This window comes from Triticum dicoccoides, chromosome 7A (assembly GCF_002162155.2).
Source record: "Triticum dicoccoides isolate Atlit2015 ecotype Zavitan chromosome 7A, WEW_v2.0, whole genome shotgun sequence".
NCBI classification, from domain to species: Eukaryota; Viridiplantae; Streptophyta; class Magnoliopsida; order Poales; family Poaceae; genus Triticum; species Triticum dicoccoides.
The window spans coordinates 326403113-326416457 of NC_041392.1; the positions used below are offsets into that span (position 1 = coordinate 326403113).

The window sequence follows — 13345 nt, forward strand, 5'->3', positions numbered from 1 at the left end:
TCTATCCTCAGGATTTACTTACCTGAGTACCTAGCACCGAGGATCAATGTAATTTACTTTCGATCGAGACATTCGGATTTGCCGATGAAGAGTACTGTCTTGGAGGGGCAGGGGTTGTAGGGGAAGAACCAACCTTTTGTAGGTAGTAAAACATCTCACTTAGTAACTAAATTAGAGTTCGATCTTTTACATTTGTGTTGTCTATAGAGAAAGAGATGTCATTTGATGCATAAGATATGATTTTTTTCCATTGAGTCTTAGTTAATGTTTTTTTCTTCAAAGTGTGAAGGATTGTTTCCTATCCTACATAGGAATAGGAATCCATTCCTAGAAACGAAAGGGTTTCAAAAGAAAATTTTCTATACAAATCTCATCTTATAGAAATTCTATGAGATTCCTACGAATCAAAGGAGGGCTAAGTAATAAATCGCCTCTTTTTGAAAAAAATGTTTTTTCTCCAGCGAGGGGAGTTGCTCTAAAATGTTTTGAAGGCTGCGTGTACGGCGACTGTGCTGAGTTGCTCCTGCCTGCGTAGGTCCACCAACAGCGACAGAGACAGACGGACGGACACACCCAGAGAGCTTCCTTTTCCCACAGCGCCGACGGTGTCATCCAACCCACCATCTTGCCCGAACAACCCTCCTCCCTCCACTCCTTCCATTCCATTTCCACCCATCCACGCGCGCTCGCACGCCGCCACAGAGGAATCGTTCTGGCATTCCCGTTCTGCCTCCGCCGTCGTCGTCGCACTCCTCTGCTGGGCCACCATAGAACGGAGATCCACCCGGGCTTGGAGGATTGGTTTCTTCGGTTGGTGACGAGCCCTAACTTGTCTGGATTGCTCCCCGAGTGTGCCCCTCTTTTGGCCCTCTTCTTTGTTTTGCCGTCAGTGCGGGCAAGCTGGTTCAAATGTTTCTTTCTTCAACGCTCCATCCCCGCCAGCCTTTTGTCGCGGATTTGTTCGTTTTCTACTTGGTGGAGTAATAATGGCCGGAGGTTTATTTTCCCATATTATTTGTGTCTTGTTCGGCCCGCGTTGTCCGGATCTTGTGTTGGTTTATGTAAACTTTGCAGTGTTTTTAGTTCTTGGACTGAGAAATTTGCCTGGATCTGGCACGAGCATCTGGATCTGCAGATGCACGCATTGCTGCGTGATGACGCCTTCCATAGTACAACTGAGCTTTTCTCAGTCTAGCGATTAGAATGATGATGAGTTGCACTTAAATATGAGCTCACACCAAGTTATGGATTATATATGCATTGGAGTTAAGTAGAGTAGAAAGAATCTCCCACTCAATAGCTTGGTGGAGTGGACTGTAGGTTGTTCAATGTGTTCCTCCATCGCTTCTTGTTCGAATTGAGCTGTCCGGTAGGTTTTTGCTGGAGCTTTAAGCTATACCTACTTCAAGATCTAGTGTTGTTGTTGTCATTTTTGGTTGTTTATTCCACTGCTGAAAATCATTTGGAAGACTCATTCCTGCTTTTGATGTAACCATCGCTATCAATTTTTTGTGCGAATACTTTAGCTCCCTCCGCGAATTTTGCATGTTTTACCGGGGCTTGTCTGTATTGTTTAACTTCCTTTTGGAAGGAGCTGAGCATTAGTTTATCACAAAAGTGTGGGTTGCCCCCAAAATTAAGGCGCTGCTAAATCAGATGGTTTGCTTTTGATGACTACTGCTTCTGTCTGTTTTGGCTGTAAATTTCTGCTAGTAAGACTCTGGGGCGGCTGTGTAGTTTCACCCTGCTTAAGAGTAAGAACACAACATTACCACAATTAATTCGCTTCTCACTGCCTACCTGCCCATTCTACAAAATAAAATTCCTATTGTTCTGCCATTTGTTTGACGGAATATGTTGAGTTAGCGATGAACTATTTATTCCACAACAAGTAGCTAGTTGTTTCCTTTTGCAAATCGCAGTTACTATGATGCTTGCATGGTGAAATCATAGCTACATGCTCTAAGGTATCTGCAGATTTACTTTTGCTACTTTTGGTAGGATTTATTCCGTAATTAATGGTTCTATATTTTGGAAGTTTTAGACCATCAGTCGCCTTGAACTATTTGAGCTGCTACAATCTGTTGGGACTTGGCAGAACTCTGTGAGATCGTTCTTCCATCTAAAGTTCTTCCAAGTCCCATCTTTAGTAATCGTATGTACTGGGTGGTTCTATGTACCGAGTTTCTCTTGTTTTGTATTCTGGTGCAGTTTGTTTTATAATTCTTCATCTGAATGGGATAATTATGAATCTTATGTGCATACCCCTTTTTGTACAACCAAATTGACGTTGCATTTGTTTGATATGTTTTCCTTCAGGTGCTGATGCAAGGTGTTTGTTGTATCTGAGAATTCAGAATATGGGTTCTCGGTTTCCATCCCACCAATTAAGCAATGGGCTTTATGTCTCTGGGCGACCTGAGCAACCAAAGGAGAAGGCTCCGGTTGTTTGCTCTGCAGCTATGCCATACACTGGGGGTGACATCAAGAAATCAGGAGAACTAGGGAAAATGTTTGATCTCCATGCTGAGAAGTCACGGAAATCTGGCCCTTTGGGTAATCAACCTTCAAGGAATACTTCATTTGGTGGTGCTGCTTCCAATTCTGGACCAGTATCTAGTGCCGCTTCTCGATCCAACTACTCTGGCTCTATTTCAGCAGCGGTTCCTGGCACTGGAGGTTCGGCAAGGGCAAAATCTAATTCTGGACCGCTCAATAAGCATGGAGAACCAACAAAGAGATCCTCTGGCCCCCAGTCAGGAGGAGTGACCCCAATGGCTCGCCAGAATTCTGGCCATCTACCGCCTATTCTTCCGACAACTGGGCTCATCACATCAGGACCTATCTCCTCTGGACAGTTGAACTCATCTGGTGCTCTACGAAAAGTATCAGGTACTCTTGATTCTACTGTTTCGATGAAGATGCGTGCCACCTCTTCTGCTTACAACCCGGCTGTTACAAATCTTAATGAGCAAAATAGCTACTCAATTAAGGCCAGTTTGCCAAAGCCGATACTATGGGCGGCTATTCTGCTCTTTGCGATGGGGTTCATAGCAGGTGGCTTCATTCTAGCTGCTGTTCATAATTCGATTTTGCTGGTAGTTGTTGTGGTGATATTTGGATTTGTTGCTGCGCTCTTGGTTTGGAACATTTGCTGGGGAACAAGAGGCATGACTAGGTTTGTCAGTCGCTATCCTGATGCTGATCTTAGAATTACGAAAGATGGAGAGTATGTGAAGGTCACAGGGGTATGTGTAATGCTGGTCACCTTTTTGGACTCATTAAATTATTTCATCTATTCATTCCTTCCCTTAATGTTTTACATTTAATTTTCTGCTTTCTGTTTTTGTCATATATTTGTTCGCTATTGTTACAATTTAGAAGTAATTCTCAAATTACATTGTTTCTTTGCCAGTTCTGGTGTGTTGCTGAATTGCATTGTTAACTCGTAATGTAGCAATGCTACGTGTGTCTCACATGCACTGTTTAGTTTAGAAAAATGAGAAGGTCATTTAAAGTTTCAAAAAAATGCAGCAAAAATTCAGTCATGTACATATGGTAGTATTACTATGTAGGTGCAAGCATATATTATGCACTAAATTTTTGTGCACTAAGTTTTTTTTCTTTTTGCACAAGACACAAGCATATGCATGTTTGTACCCCAAACATAAAGTCTACACATAATACTCCATGATAAAGTCTACACATAATACTCCATGATAATGTCTGCTCATGTTTGTACCCCATGACAAGACAACATATATTATGCTTAAAGAGAGATGTGATGTTTTCCTAGTACAAGGACATGAATTCAATTGTGCATCTTGTAATAATATATTCATTTCTCCATAATTTTTTTCATTGTTAGCTTATGGTCATAACTGTTTTAAGCAGTAGCGCTTTTATATTCAGTAGTAATAGGATCTTATTTATCGTATTTAACTTGACAGGTTGTTACTTGTGGAAATTTCCCCCTTGAGTCCTCATTTCAAAGGGTTCCAAGATGTGTATACACTTCGTCCTGCTTGTATGAGTATAGGGGTTGGGACTCAAAAGCTGCCAACACTCAGCATCGCCGATTTACTTGGGGATTACGTTCAATTGAAGTGAGTTTCTTATTAGCTAGAATTTTTCATCACCAAGATGATGTGGATCTCACAATCCTACAATAATGAGGCAATATAAGGATTTAACTGAAAATCCCAACTATTGCAACTCTTATTGTTAATAATTTTTCCTCTTACATTTAGCTTTTGTATACAACTACTGCAGCGGCATGCGGTCGATTTCTACATCTCTGATTTCCAATCTGGGTTGCGAGCATTGGTCAAAATAGGATATGGTGCACGGCTAATCCCATATGTCGATGAAGCTGTTGTTATTGACATAAATCCAGAAAACAAGGACATGTCCCCTGAATTTTTGAGATGGCTACGGGAAAGGAACCTCTCAAGTGATGATCGTATAATGCGCCTAAAAGAAGGGTATTACTGTTTCTTGTTCTGGCTTTTGCACCTCTATCGTATTCATAGCTACCCATTTCATTTGACATGGATGTTTACATCGCAGTTACGTTAAGGAGGGAAACACTGTTAGTGTCATCGGTGTTGTTCAAAGGAACGATAATGTGCTGATGATTGTTCCACCACCTGAACCCTTCAACACTGGTTGCCAGTGGGGCAAGTGCCTCCTCCCAACTAGCCTTGATGGACTAGTCTTAAGATGTGAAGACACGTCGAACGGTGATGTAATTCCAGTATAGCTATCTAGCCTCGTTCTCGCAGTTCACCTGGGGAAAAGGGAAAACAATATTTGACTTTGGGTTCATTTTATGGATTGAAAAATGTGCAAATGCAAGGTGTGATTAAGGTTTAGTACAATATTGACGTTGCCCACGGCTTGATTGTGTAGTATTTTTTTGCATTTTGCTCTTTTTTGGTTGGGCAATGAATACTTGTAAGATTGATGGCTTCAGTACTACCATGGAGCTCTTTGGAGTTAGAGTGGAACCATGTTCATATGTTTTTTTTTCTTTTCGTTTGTAGCATTACAGCATCATAAACCATTCTCCAGTTCCCCTATCTGTATCTATACTTTATACACAACTCCAGCTCTCATGGTAGATATGTTCTCATCGAGGATGAAGCTCTGTCAATTTATCTTTACCAGGGTTTGTTGTGTCTCTATCATCATGTCAATTTATCTTTACCAGGGTTTGTTGTGTCACTATCATCATGCTGAGCGCATGCTTACATGAGCAGACATGTTGCACTTTAGAGCAACTCCAATGAGGCCACCCATTTCTTCCACCGCCGTCCGTTAGGGTTGGTGCGGACACAAAAGGCGGCCCAACACGCTGACCCAAACGGACGCGCGTTCGCTTTTCATCCGCGGACACGAGACGGACGCGCGCTCGCCCTCTCCCCTCTCGGGCCTGTTGTTCGGTGGCACATTGCCCTCTCCCCATTCAACAGCGCACCCTCGCCTGCCTCCTTTGTCACCGACACCGCCGGCCAGTTCAACATAGATAGTACCATATATAGTTCATAGCATAGACTGTTAAAGAAAAGATGAACTACTCACCGACACCGCCGGCCAGTTCAACATAGATAGTACCATATATAGTTCATAGCATAGACTGTTAAAGAAAAGATGAACTACTCGCCGTGGTGGCCGAATAATATAAGGATACATAGATAGTTCATAGCATAGACTGTTAAAAGAAAAGATCAATTACTTGTCGTTTTCCGACTCCGACTCGGTAATGTCCTTCTCCGACGTCTGAATGTAGGCGTCAGCATACCGCTCGTCCTCGAAGTCCCAGGACGACGCTTTTCCTAACTTCATGTTCAATTGAGCGGCCTGCTTCCGCGCACGCTTGTCCTTCCGATAGGCGGCTCGCTCCGTCCTCCTCGCCTTCCTCTCCGTCCTCCGTTATTTGTAGAACTGGCGCTCGTTGACGATGTCCTGCGGGAAGCGTTCGCGCCACATCGCCATGGCTTCCACGTCCATCCCGGCGATGGCGAGGCGACGCTGCCGCCTCCGGTTGTCACGACGATCCTCGTCGGTGAAAAGCCGCGGGAGAGGCGCGAGATCCTGTGCCCGCTGGCTCGTCGACACTTCGGGAAAATTCATCTCCCGACGAGGCCGCCGGAGGCGCCACGTTGCCGCGTCGTACGCGCGGGCCGCCTCCTCTGCGGTGTCGAAGGTGCCGAGACTGAGGCGTTTTTCGCCAAACCAGATTTCGGAGGAGAAGGCGCCGGAGCGGCGCTCGCGGACTCCGCGAAAATCCGAAGCGCCCAGGCGGCGCATCGACATAGTGGCGCAGAGGCGGCGAGGCGAGTGAGAGGCGGCGAAGCGAGTGGGCGACCGACAGAGTGTGGAGGGAACGCCTTCTTAATAACGCGAGCCGGACGTGGCCCGCCAAAACCAGCGCGCGCTAGGGCGCTCAATTCCCCGCACGCGCGATCCTTTCCCGCGCGCTGGAGCGCCAAAACCAGGGCGACGACATGGCCGCTGGCATGATCTATGGCCATGGGCCTTTTTCTAAAAATTGCGCGCGAACATGAAATGGATCAGCGCGTTGGGCGCCCTGCCGACTCAAATCTAAAAGAGGCCGGACACCGAGCGGGCGGCCGACCCAAACGGACAAAAAACGAACGAAATCGCTGTCCGTTTGGGTCGCCCCATTGGAGTTGCTCTTACTATCTGTGTCGGTGGACATTCCCTTCCCGTTTTCGTGTGGAAGTTCCTTAGGGCGTTGGCATTTTCGTGTGGAAGTTCCTTAGGGCATCTCCAACGTGGTTTGCTAAATGTTTGGTTCCGACATTTTTTGCCATCCAATGTCGGTCGCTAAATTTTTCTGGACTTTTGCGGATGCTTGAAATTCTACAAATCGGAACCAAACCTATGGGAGGTTTTGGGGACTTGTCTGGATGCTTGAAATCCTACAAACTGGAATAAAACCTACAAACCGGAACAAACCTATGGGAGGTTTTGGGGAATCAGGACATTGGACATCCACCACGTGTGCATTCGACATCGCGACACAAAAACCCCACCCGGAGCCTTTTTCCCACTATGTCCGTTCCCCTATGCTCTCTATCAGCACCCTCGGCCGCTCCATCAAGCCACCACCCCCGCCTTGGCATACGTCGTCGTTCTACCTTGGATTTCGGCGGCACACAAATACCATTGGCCTTGCTGCCGTTGTCCATGGTAGATGCCATGCCCACACAAGTGCTAGGCCAAATGTCATAGCGGAATATTTGACATTGTTGTTGTTGACTTTGAAGAAAATATTATGACTCCGTATCACCACCCCCCGCCTTTGTATACGTCATCGTTCTACCTTGGATTTCAGCGGCACACAAATCCCATTGGCCTTGTTGCCGTTGTCCATGGCAGATGCCATGCCCACACAAGTGTTAGGCCAAATGTCATAGCGGAATATTTGACATTGTTGTTGTTGACTTTGAAGAAAATATTATGACTGCGTATTCGGTGAAGGAGGATGAATTGTTGTCTTGCCGCTGTTGTCCATGGCGGATGCCATGCCTGCACAAGTGTTAGGCCAAATGTCACAGCGGAATATTTTGACATTGTTGTTGTTGACTTTGAATAAAATATTATGACTGCACACTCGGTGAAGGAGGATGAATTGTTGTGTGATGCGTCGTTGGCCATAAGTGTAGAGTTTCAAGGCATGAAGCATACTGCGAGGTGGTTAGTCCAATGGTGGTATACCATTCAAAAAGCCGCCAACAAGTATCACAGTGTGTATGCACAAGTGAGAGGAAGATGGCCAAGGAGCGCGTCGCTCGAAGAGCTCGCAAATTTTGTGTCTTGTTGCTCTACGCTTTTATCATTTTATTTATTTACTCATTGTTGTAACCCGGTAATAATATCATTATCTACCCTCGTACGGGCGTGATGTTCTGCCATAGTACGGAATACAAACCCTTCACAATGATGCACTGTTGAATGAAGCTCAACGGCATGCCAAGTGGTTGAACAACATGTTCCTATGAAGAATTATAAGCTCGAGGAGAGAAAGCTTGGGACTAAGGCGGCTTTTGGGGTCAATGAAATTGAAGAACTTGCTGAATATCTTTCGAGGAGTGCTTTCAGATTTAGAAGTACTTTTGAATTGCTATTGATCTAGATACATTTGTCAAAGTGATCACAGGCGGTCATTTGGTATAGTTTTATTCATTTTCTTAGGAAAAAGGGGACATCCATTTGGTTCATGGGGTTGGAAGGCCTTCACCCCTATTCATGTCCGCGGACACGTCCACACGTATCCGCGGATATTTGTTGGTGTCCATTTTGATGGACCGTATTGGAGTTGCTATTACATGTCTTTCGTTTGCCATGTGAAGCAACAAAGTCATATCTCGTTTTTCTAGATGACAATACCTCCAAATACAAAATTATAACATTTATCTTTTGTCCATATGAAAATAACCTCCAAATACAGAATCAAAAGGTTTCATAGACTTTGATGCCTTGCGGGTTTGCGGCTCCACCTCAAGGAAGAGGTTTGTCTTGCGCTTCTTCGCCTTCTCGGACGCGTTGACGAAGTCGGTGCTCCCAACCTTTGCTTGGTCGGGACACATGAGGTGGAAAGCCATCGCCCTCGCAACCTTGGCACGTTTGTTCACCGGTGCAAAGAGCTTGGCCAAAATGACTTCATGGGTGCCGAACTTCTCCAACATACTGCCATCGCGCATGCTATGGTGGAAGGTGACCATGACAGACTGCTGTTTGATCTTAGGAATGGAGTTTCAAAGAATGCAGAATCACTGGATGAACAATCTTAGTGATTCTCATTTTGCCTACTTGACGACATAGAGACCACTCTGACATGCCCTGGAAGTTGGACACAAACTGCCGACAGAGATCCTCCCATGAGGTAATGAAAGAGGCCGACAAGTTCATAAACAATGATCAGACGGATCCTTTGAGGGCCATGGGGAACCAGTTTGCCATGGCCTTTTCACTTCCTTTGGCCGCTGATACGTCCATTTTGCATCATGTTTTACTACTGTTATTTATAATGTTTTGGATCAGTATTTCACTTTATGATGCAATTCTAATTCATTTTCTCTCTTATTATGCAAGATTTATATGAAGAGGGAAATTGCCGGCAGCTGGAATTCTGGACCTGAGAAGAGCTACAACAGAGATAGATATTCTCTGGAGCTCCAAATGACCTAAAAATTTACGTATAATTATTTTGGAATTAATAAAAAATAGTGAAAGAAGAAATACTAGGAGGGGCCCCACCAGTGAGCCACAAGCTCAGGTGGCGCGCGCCCCGGGGCGCGCCATGTGAGCTTGTGGGCACCAGCATGCCTCCATGGCCCTCCTTCTCCTACATGAAGCCATTTGCCATAGAAACCAAATCAAGAGAAGACTTTCAGGATGAAGCACTGCGGTCTCGAGGTGGAACCTGGGCATGAGCACTTTTGCTCTCGGGCGGAGCGATTTCACCGGGGATACTTCCCTTTAGGAGGGGGAAATTGAAGCCACCGTCATCACCAACGATCCTCTCATCATGAAGGACTCATCTCCATCAACATCTTCACCAGCGCCATCTCATCTAAAACCCTAGTTTATTTCTTGTATTCAATCTTTGCCTCCAAACCTCAGATTGCTACCCGTGGGGTACTACTTGCTAGTAGTGTTGATTACATCTTGTAGTTGATGCTAGTTGGTTTACTTAGTGGAATATTATATGTTTAGATCCTTAATCACATATTATACTCCTATGACCTTGAACATGAATATGATTTGTGAGTAGTTCCATTTGTTCTTGAGGACATGGGAGAAGTCTTGTTATAAGTAATCATGTGAAGTTGGTATTTATTCAATATTTTGATGATATGTATGTTATTCTTCCTCTAGTGGTGTCGTGTGAACGTCGACTACATGACACTTCACCATGTTTGGGCCTAGGGGAAGTCATTGTGGAGTAGTAAGTAGATGATGGGTTGCGAGAGTGGCAGAAGCTTAAACCCTAGTTTATGCACTATTCCGTAAGGGACTGATTTGGATCCATATGTTTCATGCTATGGTTAGATTTTTCTTAATTTTTATTTTGTAGTTGCAGATGCTTGCTAGAGGGGGTAATCATATCTGGGTTGCTTGTTCGAGTAAAAACAACACCCTAGAACTAGTCCACCCACATATCAAATTATCAAAATAGTGAACGCGAATCAACTAAAACATGATGATAGTTAATTAGACAATATTCCCATGTGTCCTCGAGAACGCTTTGCTCACTATAAGAAGTACTTTCAACTTGTCCTTTGCTAGAAAAGGATTGGCCCCCCTTGCTACACCCTTGTTACTATTGTCACTTGCTACTTGTTACGAATTATCTTACTACCAAACTATTAGTTACTACTACTTTCAGCACTTGCAGGAAACACCTTGCCGAAAACCACTTGTCAATTCCTTCCGCTCCTCATTGGGTTCGACACTCTTACTTACTGAAAGGATTACAATTGATCCACTATACTTGTGGGTCATCAAGACTCTTTTCTGGCACCGTTGCCGGGGAGTAAAGCGGTTTTGGTAAGGAAACATTTTTATTACGAGCTGAATTTTATCTTCACTTGTCACTATGGAAGATAATTCTTTGAGGGGCTTGTTCGGGGTATCTTCACCTCGATCAGAAGTGGTAAGAGCCGCTCCTCAACTTACTGAACCTACTAAAAATATTTACTATGAAATCCCTTTGGGTATTATGGAGAAACTGTTTGTTAATCCCTATATAGGAGCTAGAACAATACATCCTAATATGCACTTAATCTATATAGATGAAATTTGTGGATTATTTAAGCTCGAAGGTTTATCAGAGGATGGAGTTAAGAAGAAAGTATTCCCTTTATCTTTGAGGGGAAGGGCATTATCTTGGTACATGGTATTGGATGACAACGGAACATGGGATTGGAACCGATTGAAGCTGGAATTCCATCAGAAATTTTATCATATGCACTTGGTTCATCGTGATCGAAATTATATATATATATATATATATATATATATATATATATATATATATATATATATATATATATATAATTTTTGGCCTCTTGAAGGAGAAAGTATCGCCCAAGCTTGGGGGAGGCTTAAATACATGATGCACACATGCCCCAATCATGAGCTCTCGAGGGAAATGATTATGCAAAACTTCTATGCTCGACTTTCTCATGAAGATAAAACAACACTTGATACTTCTTTGTCGGTTCCTTCACGAATATAACTATTGAATCAAATGGGATCTTATTGAAAGAATTAAACGCAACTCTGAAGATTGGGAAATCAACAAAGGTAACAAGTCAGGTATAAATCTTGAATTTGATTGCGTTAAGTCTTTTATAGAAACATATGTTTTTCATAAGGTGAGTGCAAAATATGGACTTGACTCTGAGATAGTAGCTACTTTTTGTGAATCATTTTATTCTCATGTTGATCCCCCTAAGGAGAAGCAGTTTAAATTTCACCCACCTATTGAAATTTGTGAAGAACCAATTATTGCTAAAACTGAAACAATCGCTGATACGACTAATTCTGTTGCACCTTCTACTTATATTGAGAAACCACATTTCCTTTTTAGGATTAATGAACATGCTAAGGCAACAACTATGATCCATAAGAGTAATACTACAACACCTAAACCCTTTGGACAAATTAAGGTGGAACCTAATATTGCAATAGTTAAAGATGTCTTAGTTGTATTGATGGGCATGTTATCTATTTTTGTAATGAAGCTACCAGAATTGCTAAACAAGCTAATTCTGAACAAGATAAGCTAGATAAGAATAAGCCAGTTGTTCGTATGCCTGTTGTTTCTGTTAAGACTGGATATCATTCTATCATGGTTTATGTGATATGGATGCTAGTATAAATGCTATTCTATTTTCTTTATATCAAGAAGTTATGCACGATATTACACCCGCTGAAATATTGGATATTGATGTCACTATTAAGCTTGCAAACAAAGATACTATTTCACCTCTTGGAATTATTAGAGATGTTGAAGTCTTGTGTGGTAAGATCAAATATCCTACTGATTTCTTAGTGATCAGATCACCACAGATAATTTCTGTCCTGTCATATTTGGTAGACCTTTCTTGAATACGGTTAATGCTAAATTTGATTGTGCCAAAGAAATCTTGAAGTTAAATCTGGTGATGTATCTCATGATTAATTTCTCCAAGTTTAATAGACATCCTGATGATAAAGAATTACCTAGTAAAGATGATATTATTGGTCTTGCTTCTATTGTTGTGCCTCCTACTGATCCGTTAGAACAATATATGTTAGACCATGAAAATGATATGCATATGAATGAGAGAAATGAAATAGATGAAATATTCCTTACGCAAGCACCGATCCTCAAACATAATTTGCTGGTTGCAACTTTGGGAGACCCTCTTCCACCTAAGAGTGATTGATACCCACAAGTATAGGGGATCACAATAGTTTTCGAGGGTAGAGTATTCAACCCAAATTTATAGATTCGACACAAGGGGAGCCAAAGAATACTTGCAAGTATTATCAGCTGAGTTGTCAATTCAACCACACCAGGAGATTAATTATCTGCAGCCACGTGATCAGTAGCAAAGTAATATGATAGTTTTGATAATAGTGACAACCTCAATGGTAAGGGTAACATTGATAGCAGTATTTTTGTAGCAAGTGCAGCAGTAACGGTAACAGTAGTAACTTAGCAAGAACAATATAAGATAAATTCGTAGGCATTGGATTGGTAATTTGTTGGATGATATTCATCATGTGACAGTCATAACCTAGGGCGATACGACACTAGCTCCAGTTCATAAACATAATGTACGCATGTATTCCGTAAATAGTCATACGTGCTTATGGAAAGAACTTGCATGACATCTTTTGTCCTACCCTCCCATTGCAGCGGGGTCCAATTGAAAACTAAGAGATATTAAGGCCTCCTTTTAATAGAGAACCGTAACAAAGCATTAACACACGATGCATACATGAACTCCTCAAACTACGGTCATCACCGGGAGTGGTCCCGACTATTGTCACTCCTGGGTTGCGGGATCATAACACGTAGTAGGTGACTATAACTTGCAAGATCGGATCTAGAACATGGATATAATGGTGATATCATAAACGGTTCAGATCTGAAATCATGGCTCCCGGGCCCAAAGTGAAAAGCATTAAGCATGGCAAAGTCATATCAACATCAATCTTAGAACATAGTGGATACTAGGGATCATGCCCTAACAAAACTAACTAGATTACATGATGAATCTCATTCAACTCCTCATCGACCAGCGAGCCTACGAAGGAA

The 13345-nt window shown here is 42.8% G+C and overlaps 1 protein-coding gene across 1 annotated transcript; it reads left to right on the forward strand.

Moving 5' to 3' along the window:
• Window positions 1-581: 581 nt before the first annotated feature.
• LOC119327566 (uncharacterized membrane protein At1g16860-like) lies at window positions 582-5165 on the forward strand. The gene is made up of 5 exons (XM_037600665.1): window positions 582-810; window positions 2320-3248; window positions 3951-4106; window positions 4273-4484; window positions 4570-5165. The coding sequence occupies exons 2-5, from the start codon at window positions 2361-2363 to the stop codon at window positions 4760-4762; spliced, it is 1449 nt and encodes a 482-aa protein (XP_037456562.1). The 5' UTR covers window positions 582-810; window positions 2320-2360; the 3' UTR covers window positions 4763-5165.
• The last annotated feature ends 8180 nt before the right edge of the window (window positions 5166-13345 follow it).